The 24,303-nt window shown below is 37.0% G+C and overlaps 1 protein-coding gene across 1 annotated transcript in view; it reads right to left on the bottom strand.

The window, feature by feature from the left end:
* LOC149815977 (protein transport protein SEC24 C-like) overlaps positions 1-24,303 on the bottom strand; it is a 175,970-nt gene that overhangs the window by 11,785 nt on the left and 139,882 nt on the right. The window contains exons 15-16 of the mRNA XM_089988866.1: positions 8,996-9,115; positions 8,822-8,890 (exon numbers count right to left, since the gene is read on the bottom strand). Of these exons, the coding sequence (XP_089844992.1) occupies positions 8,822-8,890; positions 8,996-9,115 (189 nt within the window). The remainder of the gene's footprint in view (positions 1-8,821; positions 8,891-8,995; positions 9,116-24,303) is intronic.

Below are 24,303 nucleotides of genomic sequence, written 5' to 3'. Positions count from 1 at the left end.
ATATTATATGTAGAAGCCTCTTCTATGTACGGATGCAGGTTAGCCATCCGATTGTTATATAAATACACTTTTCAAGGAATTAAAGTTTGTGTTTTACTTCATTGAAAGGAAGACATTTATTAATTTTGCTCCACATTAAAAATAAAAATCAGAATCACCTGTACTTTTCGCAAAATTAACAGAGCAGCACTGTCAAATGTTTGTTTCTTGAGAAAATGGAGAAACCAGGGATTGCAAGAATTCTGCCACAATTAAGATTGTTTTTAAGCTTACATCGATCAAGGTTGTCAGACTAGGAAGCGGAAACGGGAAACGATATGGGAAGCATAAGCGAGAAGTGATGCAGTTTAAAATGTATAGGAAGTGGGAAGCGAGGAATAAAAAAACAATATAAGAATTGAATGGGAATCGAAATGGAACACAAATAAAAACTAAAATAAAAGTGATTATTCTTAAATTTCATGATTTTTTAGTGTAAGAATTAAATTTTTATCAAAATCTATAAATGATGAGTGCCAATTTAGAGAAAACACATGGAAGTGAGTGAGAAGCGCGACAAGAAAAACATGAAAAACATGAAAAGTACAGTAAGAGAACATATAATAAGAATAGATGAAGTGTGTGGAAAACATAGGAGAAGCATGGAAGAATTGAGATTCTCAACAAGTTTTAGAAGCGAAGAGTATTGTGCTTCCAAAGCGAGTTTCCGGAAAGTGGGCTTCCCACCTATCTAAGAAGCTTCCGGTAACTCTGACATCAATTTACTTGAATATTACTTCTTGTATAGGAAACAAATGCGACATGCCAATGCAAGCATCAGCCTTCTTCAATCTTAACAGTAATATTATGGAATTTCCTATTCCAATTGTGCATGATTGTTTTCTCGTCTAGATTGATTCCACTCTATGGTACATAAGATTCGGAACGAGGAGATACGTAAGAAGGTAGGCATTGCACCCATTGAAAATAAGATGAGAGAAAATCATTTACGGTGGTTTGGACATATTCGGGGAAGGCCTAATGATTCTCCAGTTAGAAGGATGGAGAAATGAGAAAATATATTAGTTAAAAGAGGTCGGGGTAGGCCTAGGAAGACTTGGATGGAGATGATAGGAAAGGATATGAATGCTTTGAACCTCACTGAGGACATGGCATTGGATAGAAATGATTGGAGGAGAAGGATTCATGTGGAAAACCTAGAATGATTTTCTTTGTTGGTTCATATCGCCGACCCCAATTGTTTTGGGATGAAGGCGTGGTTGTTGTTGTTGTTGTATTGATTCAACTCTATGGTACCAGACACTCCATTTTGCCCTATCTACCTGTGTCGACACACGTGTCCCCCGTGTCGACATACATCGACACTTGGACACACCATTTTACCCTATGTAATTTGTACATACAAGTTTGTAATCAATTTATAATTTATAATTATATTTTCAGTTTATAACTTTATATTTTTGGTATATAATATATATTAGATATAACATATATATTTAGATTATATTAAATTTCTGTTGAATTTATTTTATATTAATGTGATATTTAATATACATATATATAGTCGTGTAGCCGAATACAAAATCCATAGTCAATGTTACTTTAAATCAAGTGAAGTAAATTCCTACTGTTTCAAGAAAATCAGAATTGTGAAAGCAATTCATAATGGTGCAATAAAGATCAGTATGGCGAAAGCAGGTCAACTGTATCTAATCAGAGGATAACAGGGTACACTAGTATAAGAGGGTATGAAAATCAGAATATCACCAGGTATACAATTTCTATTAAGGGATCAGCATACACCAAGATATTCAATTGACCCATTAATGCTTACTTAACAAGTATAAATAGTTAGTCATACTTCATTTTATTCATTTAATGTCAATAGATTAGAAAATCTCAGGCAGATGTTTTTTTTTCTTTTATTTGCAGCAATGTCGAAAGATAGTGCCAGTACTATTATTACAAGGTTTTCTACTTGGGGCAATGGCACGGGACCCATGACCCATGATTTGGAGTTGTTAGTGCACAGGTGTTCTTCTTAGTCCAAATGATCCAACCCCCAGCATACCAGCAATTGGACTATACCAATGACATAGTCCACAAACCTGACGACTATGCTTAGTTCACAGTGAAATATAAGGTTATCACAAGAAATGCATGAGCTTAGAAGGCCTTCAGAATTTGAGCAGGGCAGGTTCTGGTGACTAGTCGGACGGTAGCTCCATGGGATGGATAATGGCCTAAGGAATTGATCTTTAAGGTGGCCAGATAAGGCATGACCACAATATGGGCGCATCCAAGTGCCTAGTTAGGCCATCCACACAATTCACGTAACATCAGCAGTTAAAAAAAAACATCCACAGTTCAAAAAAAACTTCACAGCTAGTACTCCTAAATCAGTCGAGTTTCTTTCCTCTCCCTTTTCAACTGATAGAAAGCATTTTCAGCAAGTTCAAATGAAGCTTAAGAGAATATAAACAAATATTTCTGAAAAATTTTACTTTAGTATGTTAAGAGGTGTGCTTCCAAATAAGTTCCAGTAGAATATTTTACAACTATTTAATTTGTTGTGAAAAAGATACATATTTGGAAACAGTACTGCAGGAAGCCAAAAATGCAATGCAAGCACAATAGTTTTTTCCTTTTTTTTTCGCATGAATTCAATAGGTAACATGGGGTTTCTCGTTTAATAACTAAGAAACCCCCAAATCTGAGAAATCCCTAAGGAACTCGGGACCTCCATAGCTGGGACATCCACTACCTCAGCCGACCCCTCTTTTCCCCTCCCCCTATCGGCCTGATTTGGGGATTTTTACGGGTTAGGGTTAGATCAAAATAACCCCATCAATTCGTGAAAACCCAGAGGGTAGCCATCTAACGGACTTCCATGGCTTCTCATCTCAAACCCTTACTCGAAATCGAACCCTTGTTCGATCCCTCACAAAGATTCAATGAAGACCCGTACCTTTTTTAACCTTTTCCGACGATCGGAAGCTGGGGACGCGAAGGTAGGGCCGCGGCTGATGCTCCTTGCTGTTGCCGTGACAGGCTGCTTGCTGTGGCCTTCAATGGCAGCCGGTAGCCCCCCGTTATCCGGCGTAACTCACACCGTGAGAGAGAGAGATCGAGTGAAGAGGGCAAGAACCCCCTCTCCACTCCCCCTTTATCAGCCCCAAGCCCCTCCTCTACCGAGAGGTGCGGGGTCGGTTACGCCCTGCGTAACCCCCCCCCCCCCCCCCTTTCTTGTTCTGTTACAGTTTTATCGAGCAACCCTTATCGGGTTGCCCCTTTCTTTCTTTAAAAGGTTGTACAGAGTGCGGCTTGGGTCCGGACCCGAGACCCGTAACCCGACCCCAACGAGATGGATCCACAAGTTGGATCCCAATGGATCCAACTGTGGATCCTTGGATTAATAAAAATAAATAAATTTTATAATTAAAATTTTATCTATTTATTATTATTAATGTTATTAAATCATGTTTGATATCATGTATTCCTAATTACCCCTTTATGGGTCCTAGATCTGAAATGTGGATCTAAGCCCAATTTGCATATTTTAAAATATTTTGTAACAAAAATTTTCGGGTTTTACAATATGAATGCTTTGAACCTCACCAAGGACATGGCATTGGATAGAAATGATTGGAGGAGAAGGATTCATGTGGAAAACCTAAAATGATTTTCTTTGTTGGTTCATATCGCCGACCCCAATTGTTTTGGGATGAAGGCGTAGTTGTTGTTGTTGTTGTTGTTGTTGTTGTATTGATTCAACTCTATGGTACCCGACACTCCATTTTGCCCTATCTACCTGTGTCGACACACGTGTCCCCCGTGTCGACACACATCGACACTTGGACACACCATTTTACCCTCTGTAATTTGTACATACAAGTTTGTAATCAATTTATAATTTATAATTATATTTTCAGTTTATAACTTTATATTTTTGGTATATAATATATATTAGATATAACATATATATTTAGATTATATTAAATTTCTGTTGAATTTATTTTATATTGATGTGATATTTAATATACATATATATAGTCGTGTCCCTGTACTCACATTTTTTGGAATTGTTGTGTTGTACCTCTACCCGCACCCAGGTAACATAGATTCAACTAAATCATCCAATACAAAGACTTGAGCCCATTTATTTGGAAATAAAAGTGTATTTCATTGTGACAATGAGGTTGGAATGATTCTCCTAAAGCTACAACAGCTCACACTAGTTCATCCCTGAACTGATTGACTGTTCTTAGGTACTACGCAATCATCTGTTGCATCCTGTCCTTAGTGCAGATATTCTGAAAGCTTCAATTTTGCAGACATTGATTATTGGGATTTGAGAATGAAGGAAACAAATAATCATCACCAATTTTATTCTTTTTTTTCATCCATTCCCCTTGCCAAAACATTTCTTTGGCATGAAATTAATCAAATAACACATAATAGAAGCTATTTGCTTGTTTTGGGATCATTTTCACTAAATTTATGGCATTCACAGCAATGGGTCCTACATCCAAAGATTTTTAAAAGGGAATAAAGGCTAGAAACGTCATCAAGCTATCTTTATCCAAAATGAATTACAGGACTGAACGGGATTGACATGATTTCTTGATCTTCACCAAAAGAGCACTTGACAAATGATATACAGTAGAACAAATTCCAACAAGAGCACTGTCTTAGTTGTGCAAAATAATGATATTGATGTAATGAAATAACAAGAAATTGAAAAAATACCAGAAAAATTCCCTCTAAAAAGTGTTTAATGATAGAAATTTTCCAAGACTTTAAACATAAAAGATCAGTAATTGGAGAAGAAAACCTATTAGAGGCATGATTTCCCATGTGTTAGTGTTCTATTCATTTTTTGTCTTATAGTAACATAATTTGAACATTACAAAAATACTGTCATTGGTTATGCACAATGAGATAATGAAATAATGCATAAACAACCTCACATGTTGTCTCTGACTAGCCTATCTCAAGTTGTACATGGTCCTTTACAATGTAGACGCATGAAAATACTAAAGCTGAATTCACAACATGCATCTTTTGTCTCAAAAAAATTGCTTCTAACTCTTGATCCTCAATCTTGGGTCATAAAATATTAATCGGTTTGAATATGTTCCATTCATCCAAGTTGGGATGAATTTAGTGAAAATTATACACTTTGATTGCTACAAAGTAATATTGATCTCAGAATACAATGAGAAGATGTCAAATCCATGTTACTTCTAATGTAACAGCTGCCACAGATCCATATTCCACTTCAATGAGATAACAAGCAATTGTGCTTTACCTTCTACTACTTCAAGTTAAAAGATTTCTACGTAAAACACAATATCAAGTATATTCCTTCACATAGATCTCCTTCCCAATTTGCACTTAAAATAGAAAACCATAATCATAAGAATTCTCTTCCTTTAGTCTTCTTGTGCATGTGAATCTATCGTCCATAATGCCCTTTGGTTTTGAGGGATAGTAAGGTTCATATATTAAAAAGGACGGTGACAAGTAGTCACTCCCAAGGAGGAAGTACATACATGAACAGGGGAGGAAAAACAGCACTCATGAATCATAATAGTAACTTACAGGTTGGTAAGAGATGCCACCAGTTGGATAGGATCCATGATTGCCTTAAATACCACAATATTGATATGTATCAATTCCAGATCATGCATAAACTGTGATACCTAATTCACATAAAAACATTTCAATCTTTGTAAGTGTATGGTATGGTATTGCAAAGAACCTCTCGATATTTCTTGCACCTCCACTTAATCTCTAGCTAATTAGACTTCAAGTACTTGCTGGTGACACTTTCATATCTAATTTTGAGAACAAGTCCATTATCTTTTTATGTTTCATATACAATCAGTCAATCTCCATTTCTATATACCTCTACACCTCAAAAAAATATAATAATTATGTTAGATATTTCATTTGAAATCTTTCATTTAGAAGCCTTTTATTTTCTACAGTACGCCTCAAGCTCCTTAAAATTATAACTAGTGTTGTAAGTATCATACTGTATACGGTACGATACGTATCGTTACTATGAAGAAAAACAATGTGATACGAGTGTGTATCATATCTGTATCATATGTATCATACGATACAAGCCCGTGTTATATGATACAATACGATACGGGCATAGCGCACTTAAAAAGGGTCTGAATTATAATTTTACAGTTTTGGGTTTTAAAGATCTGGTGAGGGCAGACTCCCTCATTTGTGTAGAGGCCATTAGAGGGAAACCCATGCACCCTAGGAGCCGTTAGGACAATTTGAGGGCCGATCCGTGCACAAGGGAGAGGGCGTTTGCGATTTTCTCAAGAATTCATTTTCACCAATTTTTCACTTAATGAAGTGGGTTAAGGTAAAAAAACCTTATTTTTTTGCTTCTTATTGAGTTTTTTTATGGAAAGGTGTGGTTGGTGCTAATAGTGATGCCACCACAGGCACAAAAAGAAGAGGAAGAAGAAGTTCTTCGAGAGGAGGTAGAGCTAGAGGCTCTATTAGGAACTTTTTCCCTCTTAGGACTGCCCTTGGGGCACAACACGATATTCATATTGCTATGACTCTTCAACATTTAGTCAAGCATGTGAATGTCGCGGTTGTTGATATTCATACTGCTAGGACTTAAGTTTGTTATGTGTGTGCAAACTTTTTGTCGAATATTTGTATGTATGCATATATTTTTATTTGGCGGTTAATTGGTATGTTTTAATTTAGATCTTTCGATGTCATCTTTACACAAGATGATCACGCATGGTGATACTGCAGAAGCATTGATGATGTACCACAACCAAGGTCATCACTGAAATGTGTGTTTTGTGGTGCTATTATTAGAGGTGGGTTGCATAGATTTAAGCAATATATTGCAAGTCTTCGTCAAAAAGTACGTCCATGTGATTCTCCATCTATTCCTACTACTTTTCGTGTTGATGTTATTGTTGAACTAGAAGCAATTGAAAGAAGAAGGTTGCGAAAATGCAAAGAAGAAAGACTTTCAACCATTGTTTCAGATTTTGAAGATGATGATGATGACCCACTTTACAAATATGAAGAGGTAGTGGCATGTCAGTTGGATAGAACAATGAGATTTTTTTGTCCCAATTCTTGTCCTATAAAAAAGTAGGATCTTTATAGTTTAGACTTTAGAGAGGAAGATTAGCAGATAAGACATTGGTTACATGTAATGTTTTTAGTTATCATGAACTCTCAATAATTTAATTATGACTTATGACATTTTAGTATGACGTAGATGTGAATTTAATATTGTTAAGAATTGTGTTTAAAATATATAGTTGCATTTTATTTACATTGTCAATTATCAGTTGCATATTTGTTTCATGTGTCATGATTATTTTACAATTTTTGCCATTTTTTCTGATTTTTCTTGATTTTTTTTGGATTTTTTGGAAAAAATTTAGTAAAAATTTACAATATGATACGATAGTAACGATACAGTGTTACTTTGGGCCCGACCGATACAAGTAATAATATGATACTTACAACCTTGATTATAACATCATCCATGTACAAGAGAAGTAATCTGATTCTCTGCTTACCATTTCAACTAATCAAGAGGGTGATACAACACATCTTTGAACACCAGGTCTTCTTGTGAAAAGCTTCCATTTTAGAATCTAGGTGATTATTTTAGCCTACACAGAGTCTCTTCTTTAATCTGCAAATGTCCATTCTTGGATCCCCCTCACTATACTCTGGTAGTTGCTCAATGTACACCTTTTTCAATCATCCATACAAATATGTGCTCTTCGTATCCATTTGACATAGCATCTGGTCATGATTCACAGCAAGAGAGGATAATTCGAATAGTTCTTGCTTGAATACTAGACTAGGGGTTTCTTCATAGTCCAATCCAAGCCTTTGGATAACTTTTCCTGCAACCAGCCATCTTGATAGTTATCTATCAATTTAATCTACTTTGTATTTCGCCTTGTTCACCCATTCACAAACCACTATAGTTTTAATCCTTTGATGTTTTCAAATTCTCATGTATCAAATCAATGTAGGAACTTCATCCCTTCATTTGTATCTTTTTGAGGAAGCTTACTACCTGTCACTGCTAACGTTTTACAATATCTGATATTTTTTTATCACATCACTGGTAGTTTTGTTTTACTGGTAGGCACTTTATTCTTAGATAGCGTCTTGGTAAGTTTCCAATGCAGCTTCCACAAAATAGTGAACACCGTACAAAAGCATTTTTTATTAAGGACATAATAGTTAGATTTCCGTTCATAATTGGAAAATTCATACTACCTCTAGATCCACCAGGAATATGAGGAAGGATTCCACAATAATTTATTTTCAAGGTGGTGTTCTCTTTTCTTTTTACGAAATTTTGTATGTGTTTTTAAGCTCTCAGTTCATAAGGTCGTTAGATGTTCTATATTCCATGGATGATTAAGGTCACAATGTGTTGGTGACCTTTTCTTACACAATCATTCCATCTTCATTTGCTTTATTAGGATCAATAAGGGTGTCAAAAGCAAAGGATAAAAAATAACAAAAAAAAAGAGCCATCATTGCACAGGAACCTCACTTGACAAGGAGAAAGCTTTCTATTTCATCCACAAAATCCCTGTTTTCTTCCACACACATGATGTTCAATAACAGAAGTGCCTATTTTACACCTCCAGGATGTTACAGCAAGTAATCTCACCACTGTAGAGCTTTCATGGACAGAAAGCTAACATGACTGACATCAGAGATTTAAATTCTAATATTTATAATTTTAGATTCATGGAATCTTGGAGACTTCAGAATATATACTGACCCCAGGAAGATCAACATCTGTAGGAATTCGTTTGCAGAAGTTCCCAAAGTATTCTTGAACTTGAAGCCCCTAAAACAAAATGAAAACAAGCTCTCTCAGTATCAAGCATACCGTATCAAACAAAAAATACTACACAACAAACAAAAGATAGACATGATGCACATCATGACTTACCTGACTGCACCTCACTCGCATTACTGCCTCAAAACCTTGAGGTCTGGTAAGGTTCCATCGAAGATCGTTGTATAACTTTGCAGAATCAGATACTGCTGAAAAAGGATGGTAATAGTATACCTAAAAAAAGGACAAGGTTTTCAACATTTTGCCAAATATAATCATAAAATCTATAACACATTATTTAACACCTAATAGGTCTCAACACTTATTACACACAACTGACAAGACAATTCGAAAGAATAAGTATTTCTTATCATAAATAACATGAACCAGGTCAAAGAAAGAAGATACAACTCAAAATATCTTATTTCCTTTCTGAGAGGAAGAAAGGTAAAGTAATTATGAAAATGCTTAAATGGATAAAGAGAAGGTGACCATGAGTCATGCAAAGACACAAAAAATAAGCACAGAGACATCAGCAAGCTTGGTACCGCAAAGGAGTTCTGTAAAACAAGGACAAGGGGGCACAACCATGCATTTTATTTATATGACTGCACATTCAAATTTCTTAATCTAGACAATAAAGCATGAATAACAGTGGCAGTGCAAATTAACAATTCTAAATCACTATGGTTACACAATCAATAATAAATCCAAGTTGAAAATTAAAATCCAATGCAACACAAGGAAAATATAAAATAAACATTCAAGAGTATAAAAAGAAATAGATAAAGTTAAGGACATGATGTGGATCGTGTCTCCGTCAGATACAAGTTTGACTGTGTCCATGAAATGTCATGGTGTGTCTGGGGTTGTGACACAAGACACACAAGTTAAGCGAACTGGCCGTGTGACGTAGAGAAAAAGACACAGCGAACAAAAGAAATACTCCAAACAGCAACCACATAAAGCAGCACAAGGCCACTTTGCATTGATACAAAGAAGGATGTCTGACACTGTTCTCTTGTGGAGCACCATTAAATAGTAGATTTTTCATTAAAGAATATTGAGTTCCTCTCTAACCAAATACTCCACCAGGTAAGAATAAATCCATCTCTGAATCTTAATCCATCTTTTTCCTTTGATTCACCATCCTTCAGCCAACATCAGCATTCTAAGATTATAATCCTAGGCACCTTTTTGCCCAAATTTGGCCAGGACCATGTAAAAATTTTCTGAATAAAAAGGCATGTCCAAAAAAAGATGCCTAGAAAGGTCCTCTTCCTACTAGTGTCCAGACATGTGCCTCCATTGTTCAATTTCCCAAAAGTTTGTCCGCCCATTCATTATAACCAACAGCAAACAAAGGTTGGTTCCCCTCTTTATTCATGTTTGGTACTTGGCTCTAGGTGATGGTCCTGAACTTCAAAAAGGGCTTGATGAACAACTTCACACAAAATTCCATTATAAGAAATGAACTACTTAAAAAGAATATTTCCAACAATTAGCTTTTATACCTGAAATTAAGGATATAAAGTTCTTCCAAACTTTCATCTCAAAATCTTATAAATTCCTTCAAATGATTGCCCTTGCCCTCTTCTGGGCAGCAGTCTACAGTTTTCCATATCGTAACTATCAGTTTGAAGTTTGAATTTCAACTGATGAACAAAAAAACTTTCTTGCAAAGAAGCAATATTTCTAAAATCAAATTACATAAAAGTAAATAAACTGAACCAAACATGAGGGCTCTTCTATAGTTTTGAAAATGGCAATGATAGATGATATATAAAAGACAATAAAGATGGATATAAGTATTATCTCCAGAAAACAAATGCCCAATTTTTTTCCAGCCAAAAGCATTTCGATGATGCAAAAACACAAAAGAAATATGCCAACATACCTACGTAGTGAAAAGTGCCAACTAGGCGTCAACCTATGTCACATGGGTATGAGGACACGACTCTCTATATATATTCTTTGCCCGGGGGCCTCACTTGATCTCCCTATCCCATGCTGGTTCCACAGGCGAGAGTTCTTTTTAGGTGGGTTAGTCTTCTGCTGCTCTATGGATTCCACATTGTATCTCCGAGTTGTCTGCGCACTGGTCCCCTTCCCATGCGCCCACTTGGAACAACGAGAATTCTAGCTCCCGCTATTTATCTTTTCAATGAAGAAAAGGAGCCTGTGAAACTATTTATTTTTATGTCGAGCATCAAGGTCCCAATTCTGTCATTCTGGAGCTTGAATAGGGAAGCTCGAGTTCGTGATAGAGATCCAGCCTAAAAGCGATTCCTCTTTCTTGGTTTTCTTACCCTTGCCTAAGGCGCACATCCTCTCGCACAAAGACTCCTAAATCCTTCCCAAGCCCGCGTACTCTTCTAGGAAGATTTTGGGTTCTAGGGGTCCTACTCCTGTCGTTTCTGTGTTTGGATATCATAATTTTCTTTCTTTTATTTCTTACTAGAGAAAGAAATCCTCACATAGCATAGAAAGATAGATATCAGAACCCTGTCATCGCATCCCTCCCCCTAAAAAGAGAGATGGAAAGCTGGGATTGGATCTGTCATCACAGAAAACCTACTTCCTTAATAATCCGCTAATTCTCTTTTCAGTGAATTGGATTCTAGTGTTTGCCTCTTCTACTTGATAACCTAGACTTCAATTTCCATCCAAGCACAAACACCTTTGTTGTGTTGCGCTCATCATGAGAAGTCAATTCCAGCTAGACTATCCTGAGAGTTCAGTCCCTCGCCTGGTATTGTGCATATTCACTCTTCATAAGGCTATTGAGAAGGGATTAACAAGTGTCGCGGTGGAAGGTTAGTCTATCTCCAGCCCCCATGTCCTAAAAAAGAGTTCTTTCTCACTCTCATAACAATGTCAGTCCGACATTTTTGGGATTGGAGAAAGTGGGAGCCACCATCTTTGTCCTAAAACCAAATTCTATGGCATCTTCTTATACTCTTGCTCCTAAAAATGCTATTGCTCTTTTTTCTGGTTCAATTGCTGCAAAAAGAGCTCCTTGCTTTGATTTTCCGACCACCCTTGGGATCGGCGGATTCACCGATGTGACCATTTCTGTTTCGGTATTAGATGCCAACAAGACTCCCACACACCTCACTCGGCACCTTCCCCAAAAAAAAAGGAAGCTCAAAATTCCAAAAGAAAAACATGTTTTCCGCTTCAAGCATGAAGCCCTTGAGCTTCTAACCCCCAGAACTATGCTTGTGCAACGCTATGACCTGATGAGTGGTTGGGTTGAAGAAAGAAGGAAGACTCGTGACAGGAACTTTGTTGGATGGAAAGGCATATGTTAATGGAACAACCTAGCCAAACCAATTGCATCTGCCACATGCCAGAGGAAAGGAGGAGGCACGAGAAGTAGGCATAGGGGGCACCCCTAACTCATTTCGCTATTACAAAATAGGACATTCCATATTCATATCCTCTCTCAAGCAAGAGAAAGAAACATCAAACTATTCAAGGATATTTGTGATATGTTCTCAACCTTTTTTCTATACAATCCGTGAATATCTTCCTCCACTCGCAAACTCACTCACTTCATCGCCTTTTAAGTGAAGGTACCAAAGGTCACTCGACCAGGATAGAAGCTAATACATTGATCAAGCTAAGGTGCCTGCTTACTCTTACTAAGTGAAGGATACTTGCAGGTATGACAAATCTTCTTTGGCTAATGTAACCCCAGAAACTATCAAAATGAAAGAATTGATTATCCACTATAAAGGTGATAAGTATAGGAAAGGGAAAGAATGTTATTTTAGTAGTTCTTACGACTTTCTTCTTCTTCGGTTCCAGATAGAGAGATCTAATTGATGTTTTACCTTTCACCAAAGCACAAAGTGTCCAAAGACAAGCTACCTGTTGGAGATCAAACTATGGATGATAATCATCTTGATTCTATGGTCCTGGACACTTTTAACATTATATCACGCTTGGACTATGCTATGTAACACTTCTCAATGGTCTCTGCCTATGCCAAGCCTTGAACATTAGTCCTCATGTTGTTGAGGTGGACTCGGTTGTCTTGCTTCATTTGATTACTACAAACACCTCTATCCCTTGGCGCGAAAAGGATTCTTTAAGAGTCTCAAGTTAACAATCAATAGGATTTCCCTAATCTTCCCTTCTCGGGCTTTAACCGGCAAAGTTCCTCAATCCGTGGTAGGGTGCGAACAGAAGGCGTCGCCCAACGAGTGGTGGCAGAGGAAGCAGGAACTCTAACAATCTAATATAAAAAATAAGGAAAACTAACTAGTGGGCAGATGTCTTTCCTCAAGTGGTGAAGAAAGAATCGCAAAGAAGATACCGTTTTCTAATACGACCAAAGAAAGACTTGACTTGACCATAGAAAGACAAGACTTTGTCCTTCTATACAGAATAAAAAATACATTATTTCTACTTTCTATATCGAAACAAAAAGACAAGACATTATTATTGCCCTGATCAGAGAAAGAAATGAGCTTTCCTCCTTGGCACTAGATCCCTTCGGATAGGGAGGTGTGACGTTGGGTCGGGGTTTGGTGAACCAACGAGTCGCTCTTCTAGTAAATGTATTGGGCCCCTTTCTGGTGGCATACCCCCGACCACCCGATGAAGGAGTGACAGGGAAAGCTACAGGCCCAAAAGAATAAGATGAAGCACCCCATTGACTGAAGCATCCCTTCATCGGTCCCAGAACAAGGCCTAGTGCCACCATTCATTAGCGCCTTACCGAGAAAGATAACAAAAGTCCTAACACCCTCAAAGAATATATACATATATATGAAAATGAAATGGTTTGAATTTGGATTGGACCATCCCCGCCTCTCTTGGATCAAAATCCATATCTATTAAAAAATAAAAAAGCTTCTTATTTTTAAAAAGGGAAATTTTCAAATACCCCTAAAACTTTTGGGTTTAATTCATGCGCACACCAAAAGTTTAGGAGTTTGCAAATTCATACCAAAGTTTTTACTTGAGTTAATCAAATTCCCCTAATCATGAATTAGCATTGGGTTAACATTAACTCATGTTTTAAATTTACCATTTTACCATGTAACTCTTGAGATGAATTACTAATTTACCCATATTCTAGAAGTCTGAACAAAGTTTGATTGTAGGGCTGTCAACAAAACGTATTTAATGTAAAAAAAAGCCAACTATTGCAATAATACTCAAACTCTTGATTTCCACAATATAAAACAAAACACTACCCCCACTACACCAAATGACTAATCATTAGCAACTTTTAGAAAAACTCCTATATAACCACGTTTAAATTCCAGCAAGCCAATACGGGGTTGTCAACAGGTTGGGTTTGTATCAGGTACCCAAACACAAATTCTTGGGCATGGGCATGAAAAGCACCAACCCAAAAAATATTAGAGCCGACTCAAACCAGACCTAAGCAATATGCAGCCCGACTTTGGGACATGACTTTTTTTGAGTACCCGACCTGACCCGAGTATTTTATATATATTTTTAGTAAAAATAAATTTATGAAATTATGTGGGTCTCAATTTGGGATAACATTTTTGTGACCCAGCAAAACCTGAACCCAACGTTCATGATTTGGGGGAGTTTGATTAACCCAAGTAAAAACTTTGGCGCGAATTTGCAAACTCTCAAACTTTTGATGTGCACATGAATTAGACCCAAAAGTTTGGGGGTATTTGAAAAATTCCCTTTTAAGAATAAAAAAAAAAGATGGTAAACTGGCGACCCCCTTTCTCATCCCTCTTCATCTCTCCTCATAAAAGAAATAGAGGAGGGAAACATTCGAGAATGGCTTTGCCTTACCCCCATCCTTCACAAATGAATAAGGAAGGAGTGGGGCAAGGGATTCTTTGAAATACCCTTTCTTTTTCTTTTTTAAAAGCAAAAAAGAGGGTATTTTCAAGAACCTCTACCCCTAATAACGTAATGAAATAACAAGTGCACAAATACAATGCCACAATGTGGCTACAAAGGTGTACACTCACAAGAGCTACCAATGAGCCAAATACAAAGAACTACTAAGGGCTAATTACACAAACTCTCAAAAGAGTGCAACATAAAAAATAATAAGCATTTTATTGAACAATACTTGGCAACAAGCCTTAATAATACAAGAGAGGGAGTGCCCATGAATAAAGGGGCTGGCCCAACTAGCTATTGGGCCAGCCCCAACGGCTAGAGGGGGCTGGTCCAACAGCCAGTTGGATCAGCTCCCAATCAGATGTCAGCTGCAGCTGTTTGCTGAGTTGCAACTGCAGTTATCAGCTGACAGCTGCAGCCTGTCAGTTGTCAGAATCAAAATAAAAAAGTAAAAAGAAAAATTCGTCAATCCATAGCGGGCTGACTCCTATTACAACATGAAATGACCCCTTGATGGGTATTTCAATTTACATACATAGTGAACTATATATATATATACAAATGAATACAAATAGCATATACACTATGTCACATGGATGCGGATGCGGGTGCGGCTCAATTTCAAAAATTTTGGACACGGGGACACAGGTATATATATGTATATATATATTTTAAAAAAATATATCTAAACACTGTGTTGTTGCACAGTCTTTAGCAGACTGTGCAGCTGCACAGTCTGCTAAAGACGTTGCTCTGCAGTCTGCTAAAGACGGTGCTCTGCACAGTCTACTAAAGACTGTTTCTGCTAAAGACTGTGCAGTTGCACAGTCTTTCTACTAAAGACAGACTGTGCAGTTGCACAATATATATATTTTTAAAAATATATATAAAAGATAATTTTTTTTAGTTTTTTTACATTTTTTGTCCTAAAAAATGAACAAAAATAGACTCGATCAAAGTTGACTGAGTCCAAAATGTGGACGGAGTCGGTCCAGGTGCGTTGACCGAGTCTGACACCTGTTGACCGAGTCTGACCCGTGTCCGAAGCCGCACCCGTGTCGGGGCGTATCGACGCGGGTGCGTCGCCTCCCAAGCCGAGCCAATGACATAGCATATACACAATACATTTTAATACCCCCCTCAAACTTACGGTGTGATCACCGAAAGTTTGTCAAGAAGAAAATAAAATCGCGGTGACAGAAGTAAAGAAATCTACTAGTTGATACTCGGAAGTAACATAAGGTAGGATGATGATCTGCCTCAAAAATTCTTCACAAACATAATGGCAATCTATTTCTATATGTTTGGTTTTTTCATGAAATGTATGGTTGTCAGCTATGTATATTGCACTCTTGTTATCACAACACAATCTGGAGAGTGTCTGAAGATGAACGCTCATGTCTTCAAGTAATCTTCGCAACCAAACGATATCAAATGTAGTAGTCATTGCATGGTACTCGGCCTCAGTAGATGATAATGATACTTTTTGTTGTTGTTTGCACTTCCACGACACCAAAGAATCATCTACAAAAACATAAAAATCAGTCGTTGAGTGGCAATCATTTGGATCTCCTTCTCAATTTGAGTCATAATAAGTAATCAACTCAAGAGAGGAAAATGATAACAAAAGACCTCTAGAGGTAGAGGTTTGCAACTATCTAACAATTATCATCACAACTCATGTGAACTGTGGTGGGATAAAGTTGGAACTGGCTAGCAGTATGAACTGCATGTGCAATATCAAACCTAGTAATAGTTAAATAAGTCAAGGCGTCAATCATTTGGCGATATAGAGTAGGATCATCCAGAGGCGTCCCATCATCAATCTTTATCTTGACATTAATAACTTCAAGTGTGTCCATCATCTTTTCATTAGTAATGCCTGACCCATCAATAATATCATTAGCAAACTTGGTTTGAGAAAGCAAGTATCTTCTAGGAGAGTATGCAACCTCAATTCCAAGAAAAAATCTAAAAAATCCAAGATTAGTCATTTCAAAATATTTTTAAGGATACATTTAATATCTTTTACTTCCTGTTTATCTTCACCTGCATTGGTCATATCATCAACATAAAGGAGAAGTTTAACAATCCTTGCATCAGATTTCTTAGTAAACATAGCAGCATCAGAAGACTTAAAACCAAACTTTAGCATAACAGAACTAAAGTGATCATAACAGGCTTTAGGTGTTTGTTTCAAACCATAAAGAGATTTTCTCAATCGAAGTACCTTACCAGAGAAGACTTCATATCAAAGAGGTGAACCCATATAAACCTCTTCTTTTAAATGTCCATTTAAAAATACATTTTTAACATTTATTTGGTATATAGGCCAATCTTTAATAGCAGCAACAACAATAAGCGTTCTAACTGAAGTCATCCTAGTTACTGATGTAAATGTCTCATTATAGTTTGTTCTGTATTCTTGTGCATATCCTTTAGCAACTAATTGGTCCTTGTTTCTTTTTTAGGATGCCATCACTCTTAGTTTTAACTTTATACACTCATCTATAACCTATAGTATTATTGCCTTTAGGCAAATCATAAACTTCCCAAGTCATGGATTTTTCGAGTGCTCTTAATTCTTCATTCATAGCTTTTACCCATTTAGAATATTCTTTTATTTTTTTATACGTGGAAGGTTCAAAATAAGCCAAAATCCTAACTAGACAAGCCCTATATTGGGGTGAAAATGATTCATATGAAATCTATCAGGGGGTCTAGAAGTCCTATATGAACTCATGACGACTCCAGTTAGTTGGTTTTCTAAGGTAGAGTAACATTCTAAGGCATTTATTTGACTATCATTGTCACGTCTTCTACATGGAATTATACTAGGTCCTTCAGTTTCAATGGTTTCACCATCCCGATTTGATTAAGGCTTTTTTTCTCTATCATTCTCATACGAAAAATCGCCCTTATATTGAGGCATTAATTCAAGCAAAAAAGAATACTCAGAGTCCTTCTCAGGCATACTTTAAAAGAACTTTCATTTCAAGAAAGCAAGAATTCTTGGATATATAGAGTTTGTTATATTTGAAATCAAAACATCTAAACCCTTTTTGAGTTTCTCCATATCCAAATAAAGCACATGATATGCGTTAGAAGAAAATCTATCATTTTTGTCAGTGAAAACAAAAGACTTGAATCCAAAAGGTCTTAATCTAAGATAATCGGGAGAAACCTTAAAAAGTTTTTCATAAGGAGAGATGTTTTGAAGCTTAGATGATGGGAGTCAGTTGATGAGGTATACGGCCATTAAACACGCTTCAACACAAAAAAAAATTGAATACCTTTTGCAATTAAAAGAGTTCTATTAGTTTCAATTATGTGCCTATGTTTTCTCTCAGCTAATTTGTTTTGTCGAGGAATATATGCACATGATCTTTGATGAATAATTCAATTATTTTCAAAATAAGCTTTGAAATCATTTGATATAAATTTTCTCCCAAAGTTGGAGCGAAAGATAGAAATTTTGGCCCGAAATTGGTTTTTGATAAGTTATGGTATTTTTTAAAGTTCTCAAAAACCTCATTTTTGTGCCTAAGAAAGTATATCCATGAATATCTTGTATAGTTGTCAACAAATATAACATAATAAGAAAAACCACCTTTAGATAAAATGGGAGAAGGTCCTCATATATCCGAGTGCACTACTTCAAATGGTTTAGAAGAAAAGAAGGTTCTTTTTGGAAATGAAAGAGCTTTCATTCCGCCAACAATATAATCCTCACAATAAAAAATTTCATTACAAAATTTGCTTAAATGTGTTACATGAGATAATTTTGACAAACTAAGATGTCCCAATCTTTGATGCCATAAAACTAAATTTACATTTTTGAATAGTATGACAAAAAATGTTTTTTGGAAGAAGACAATCAACGTAATAAAGGTTTCCTTCTCTATAGCCTCCCCCAATCTGTTTCCAGAACTGAAGATCCTGCACAAAACGCTTTTTAGATGAAAATGAGATACTACACTATGGTCGGTAATTTGTGAAACCGACAAAAGATTTAAATTTAGTTTTGGGACAAGTCTAACTTTTGGAATAGAGAATTTCGAAGTGTTTTCAAAATTTTCAATGTTTTTTATGCTAAGAAAGGATCCATCGGTGGTAAAAACATCTTTTGGTGTTGAATTAGTGCAACATTCAGAAAGTAAAGAGGAATGTGGAGTCATATAAAATAAGGCTCCGAAATCCAAAAGCCACGAAACCTTACCGGGAGGCGAAGATGTAAAGACCGCAACACCGTAGAGAGAAGAGTTATTTATTAGTGGATGAAGGGACTTTATGATTTGAGTGAACATGGTTCCAATAGATTTAAAATCTTCATTGGTTTCACTTCTTTCTTAATGAGACGATCTTATGGATGCCACCTTTTTTTCTTCTCTTCCTTTGAACTTGGACAAAATGGCCTAATATGGATCGGTTCTCCACAATTATGACAAGTCAACATAGTTCTCTTTTTGTTGTCATCATATCTAGGCTTCCCATTGTAAAGTTTTGAAAAATTGAGTGGTTTGTAAACATTTGTATTGGCCCCCGGTCTTGACACGACCAACACATTATCCTTTGTCTCCTTAGATTCGGTCATAACTTTGAGTCTTGTCTCTTCCATGCATACTTGAACCAAAACTTTATGTAAGGGAAGAAAATTTTCCTTATGTATAATATTGACCCGAACTTGTTCAAATTCGGGTTTAGGACCTCTAAAAAAACTGGAACAATTGTTCCTCATGTTTGTATTTCTTCTATTCTTGAGCATCTTTTGGAGTCTATCATATGGGCTTAAGTTTAGCCAATTGATCCCAAAGTTTCTTGAGGGTACTACAGTATTCCCTTACGGTCTTTTCACCTTATTTACAAATATGAACCTTGTCTTTGAGATCCCATTTGCGTGCCACATCCTTTTGAGTATATGTTTGTCGAACATATTCCCAAGCTTCATTGGTTCTTTCAAATTCAAGAATGTTGGAGCAGGCTCTTCATGCATACTACCCATAAAGGAGAGGACCTTGGCATGTCCTACTTTCCATTTTTATAGGCTTTTTTATAGTCAATCATAACATTTTCCTTTTCAATTCCTTTAAAGGTTTCTTCTTGATCTACTATCAGTTCCAACAACCAATTTTGTGAGAATTGGTTGCGGTTTTAATGCGGATCCATCAACAAAATGCCATAGATCTTTACTCTTGATGATCCTCTTTACCACCGTGGCCCACATGTTGTAATTCTTCCTATCAAATTTGATGGGAACAACTGTAATAATTTATTTATCGGTCATAGTGGAGAAAATGGTGGAGATAAGAATGAGAAGAGGAGAAGAAAGTGAAACAAGATTGTTGAAGAAGTTAAATGACGTGCTCCCCCAAGCAATGAACTAACGAGCCAATGCTCCACCAATCCCACGAATCTCCTCTTCAAGCTTTTACCTAAGAGCACCAAAGGCTCTAATACCATGTCATGAAACAACAAGTGCACAAAATCAATGCCACAACGTGCCTACAAAGGTGCACACTCACAAGAACAAGATCTACTAATGAGCCAAATACAAAAAGCCACTAAGGGCTAATCACACAAACTCTCAAAAGAGAGCAATAACATAAATAATATTTGGCAACAAACCTTAATAATACAAGAGAGAGTGCCTTTATATAGGCACTCCCATGCATAAAGCGGCTGGCCCAACTAGCTGTTGAGCCACGACTGGTCCAGCAGCCGGTTGGAGCAGCTCCTAGTCAGCTGCAGTTGTCAGCTGACAGCAGTCTGTCAGCTATCAGCTGTCAGTTGTCAGAATCAAAATAAAAAAGTAAAAAACAAAAACCTGAAAAAAGAAAAACTCGTCAGTCCCTAGTGGACTGACTCCTATTACAACATGAAATGCCTGAAATACCCTTGATGGGTATTTCAGTTTACATACATAGTGAACTATATATATATATATATATATATATATATATATATATATATAACAACAACAACAACTACGCCTTCATCCCAAAACAATTGGGGTCAGCGATATGAACCAAAAAAGAAATTCATTTTGGGTCTTCCACATGAATCCTTTTCCTCCAATCATTTCTATCCAATGCCATGTCCTCGGTGAGGTTCAAAGCATTCAAATCCTTTCCTATCATCTCCATCAAAGTCTTCCTAGGCTTACCCCGACCTCTTTTAACTAATATATTTTCCCATTTCTCCAACCTTCTAACTGGAGCATCATTAGGCCTTCGCCGAATATGTCCAAACCACCGTAAACGATTCTCTCGCATCTTATTTTCAATGGATGCAACACCTACCTTCTTACGTATCTCCTTGTTTTGAATCTTATCTTTTATTGTATTTCCACACATCCATCTAAGCATTCGCATCTCAACTACACTCATTTTTTGAATATGATGTCTCTTGGCAGCCCAACATTCCGTACCATATAGTAAAGCGGGTCTAATAGTCGTCCTATAAAACTTTCCCTTCAACCGCAATGGCATTCTACGATCGCACAGCACTCCAGTTGCACTTTTTCATTTCATCCACCCAACCTTTATCCTATGATTTACATCTCCATCAATTTCTCCATACTTTTGTATGATGGATCCCAAATATTTGAAATAATTATTCACCGGTATTTCTTGCTCACCAAGCTTCACTACACTCCCATCACTACTTCGTTGCTTACTAAACCGACATTTCATATATTCAGTCTTACTCTTACTCAACTTAAAACCTCTAGCTTCCAATGTCTGTCTCCATAATTCTAACTTAGCATTAACCCCACCTCTAGACTCATCAATCAAAACAATATCATCAACAAACAACATACACCACGGAACATTTTCTTGAATTGATCTCGTAAGCTCATCCATCACTATCGCAAAAAGGAAAGGGCTTAAAGCAGATCCTTGATGTAACCCAACCGTTATCGAAAAATTGGTTGTCACCCCTCCACAAGTGCGAACATTGGTTACTACTCCATACATATCTTTAATTATACTAATGTACTTGAGAGAAACACCTTTCTTCATCATTGTCCACCAGAGAACGTCCCTAGGTACTCTATCGTATGCCTTCTCTAAATCAATAGAAACCATATGCAAATCTTTGTTCCTCTCTCTATATCTTTCAATAAGTTGTCTAAGGAGATGTATAGCTTCCATAGTTGATCTTCCAGGCATATAACCAAATTGATTCTCCGATATCAAGACCACCTTCCTCAACCTAGACTCAATCACCCTCTCCCAAAGTTTCATAGTATGACTCATGAGTTTTATACCACGATAGTTTGTGCAATCTTGTATATCACCCTTGTTCTTATATAGAGGCACCAGAGTACTCTTCCTCCATTCATTAGGCATCTTATTTGTCCGCCAAATCTTGTTAAAAAGATTTGTCAACCATTCTAAACCTTTCTCTCCCAAGCATTTCTAAGCCTCAATAGGTATAGCATCTGGGCCAACTACCCTTCTTGATTTCATTTTCTTCAAAGCTTCTGCAATTTCTTTCTTTTGAATCTTGCGCATGAAGTCACGATTCATCTCATGAAAAGGAACAGAGAAGTCTCTAAGATCCTGAGCATGACTTCCATTAAATAGCTTATCAAAATAATATTTCCATCTCTCCTTAATCTCCTCATCTGTGACTAAAACCCTTTGCGTTTCGTCTTTGATACATCTAACCATACCCAGATCCCTCGTTTTCCTATCTCTCATCTTTGCAAGCCTATAAATATCCTTCTCGCCTACTTTGGTATCCAACTTGTCATAAACCTCCTTATATACCTTAGCCCTCGCGTTTCGAACTACTTTTTTAGCTTCCTTCTTTGATATCATATACTTCTCCAAATTCTCATTATCACGACTCTTACTTAGATTTCTATAACACTCTCTTTTAACCTTAATAGCTAATTTGACATTCTCGTTCCACCATGATGTATCCTTACCTAGCGGTGCACCGCCTTTAGACTCACCCAATACCTCCTTAACCACTTTTCTCATGCCACCCGCTATCTTATTCCACATTGATTCTGAATCCTCCTCGAGACACCAATCAGCTTCCTTAACTACCTGCTCTACAAACATTCCTTGTTTAGCTCCTTTTAGTGCCCACCACTTAATTCTAGGATCTATCATATGTCTATCCCTTTTACGGCATTGTCTAATTCTAAGATCTAAAATTAAGACTCTATGTTGTGTAGCTACACTTTCTCCCGGTATAACCTTACAATCGATGCAACAACCCCTATCTCTCTTTCTAAGTAGGAAAAAATCTATCTGACTCGTATTAACCCCACCTTTAAATGTTACTAGGTGAGACTCCCTGTTCCTAAACCAAGTGTTTGCTAAGATTATATCATAGGACAAACAAAAATCTAAAATCCTTTCTCCACTTTCATTTCTTTCTCCTATACCATAGCCTCCATGGATACTCTCAAATCCATCCCTACTAATGCCTACATGTCCATTAAGGTCACCGCCGATGAAAAGCTTTTCTCCATAAGATATCCATTGTACTACTCCATCTAAATCTTCCCAAAATTGATGCTTAATGGAATCATCTAAACCTACTTGAGGTGCATAAACACTAATAATATTAATAATATCCGTACCTAATACTAATTTAATAAGTAAAATTCTATCACCCTTCATACGGACCTCAACTACATTATCTATAAACTGACGACTCATAACAATTCCTACTCCATTCCTATTCTTATTTATTCATGTATACCAAATCTTATATCCCCAAGGTTCTATCACTTTTGGTTTCTCACCTACCCATTTGGTCTCTTGTAGACATAAAATATCAATCTTTCTCCTACACATAACACCTACTAACTCTACCAACTCACTAGTTAAAGACCCTATGTTCCAAGTGGCTAACCTAATTTTATGGTCTTGGACTAACTTCTTTACCCCCACCCGTCCAACAAAGTGAGGGAACCCTTGCCTATTTGACACCACACCCGGGCGTCGGTGTGACGCGTCGCTTCTGGGCGACGACCTAGCAACCCTTGCCCATTTATCACTGCCTCCGGGCCTAGAGAGTACAGCGCGTCGCTTAGTAGGGAACGCCCCAACGAAATTCTCATATTGGTTCATTTTCATAGGGTATGACTAAGTTTTTATGCTGGCTGTCACAGGCCTACCGCAACCCTCCTCCTTTATCCGGGCTTGGGACCGGCAGTATATATATACAAAATACAAATGGCATATACACAATACATTTTAACACTTGAAAATACACCCCCCCCCCTCTCTCTCCTTAAAAGGAAAGGAGAACAATAAATTTCAGAAAAGGTAAGTAGCAGCCAGCCCCTCATAAATGAAAAAGGTCGGTGGGATTCTCGAAAATAACTCTCTATCATAGAAGGAACACAAAAAAAAAAAATAATGGCACCTGTGTTTGACTGGACCTGGACCAGACCCATCACGTACCCATGCCACACTCGGTACCCATATCCGTGTTTGGGAGTGTCGATACGGGTACTAGGGGCCTAGAGCTCTGTCCCTATGACATAAGCACCGACTAGTCAGCCTAGTCGGCCTAGGTGTAAGAAAAATGCCTAGGCTTTG

Source organism: Nuphar pumila, chromosome 15 (assembly GCF_984573655.1).
Source record: "Nuphar pumila chromosome 15, dmNupPumi1.hap1.1, whole genome shotgun sequence".
NCBI lineage: Eukaryota > Viridiplantae > Streptophyta > Magnoliopsida > Nymphaeales > Nymphaeaceae > Nuphar > Nuphar pumila.
This window is presented reverse-complemented; position numbering and strand designations above follow the sequence as displayed.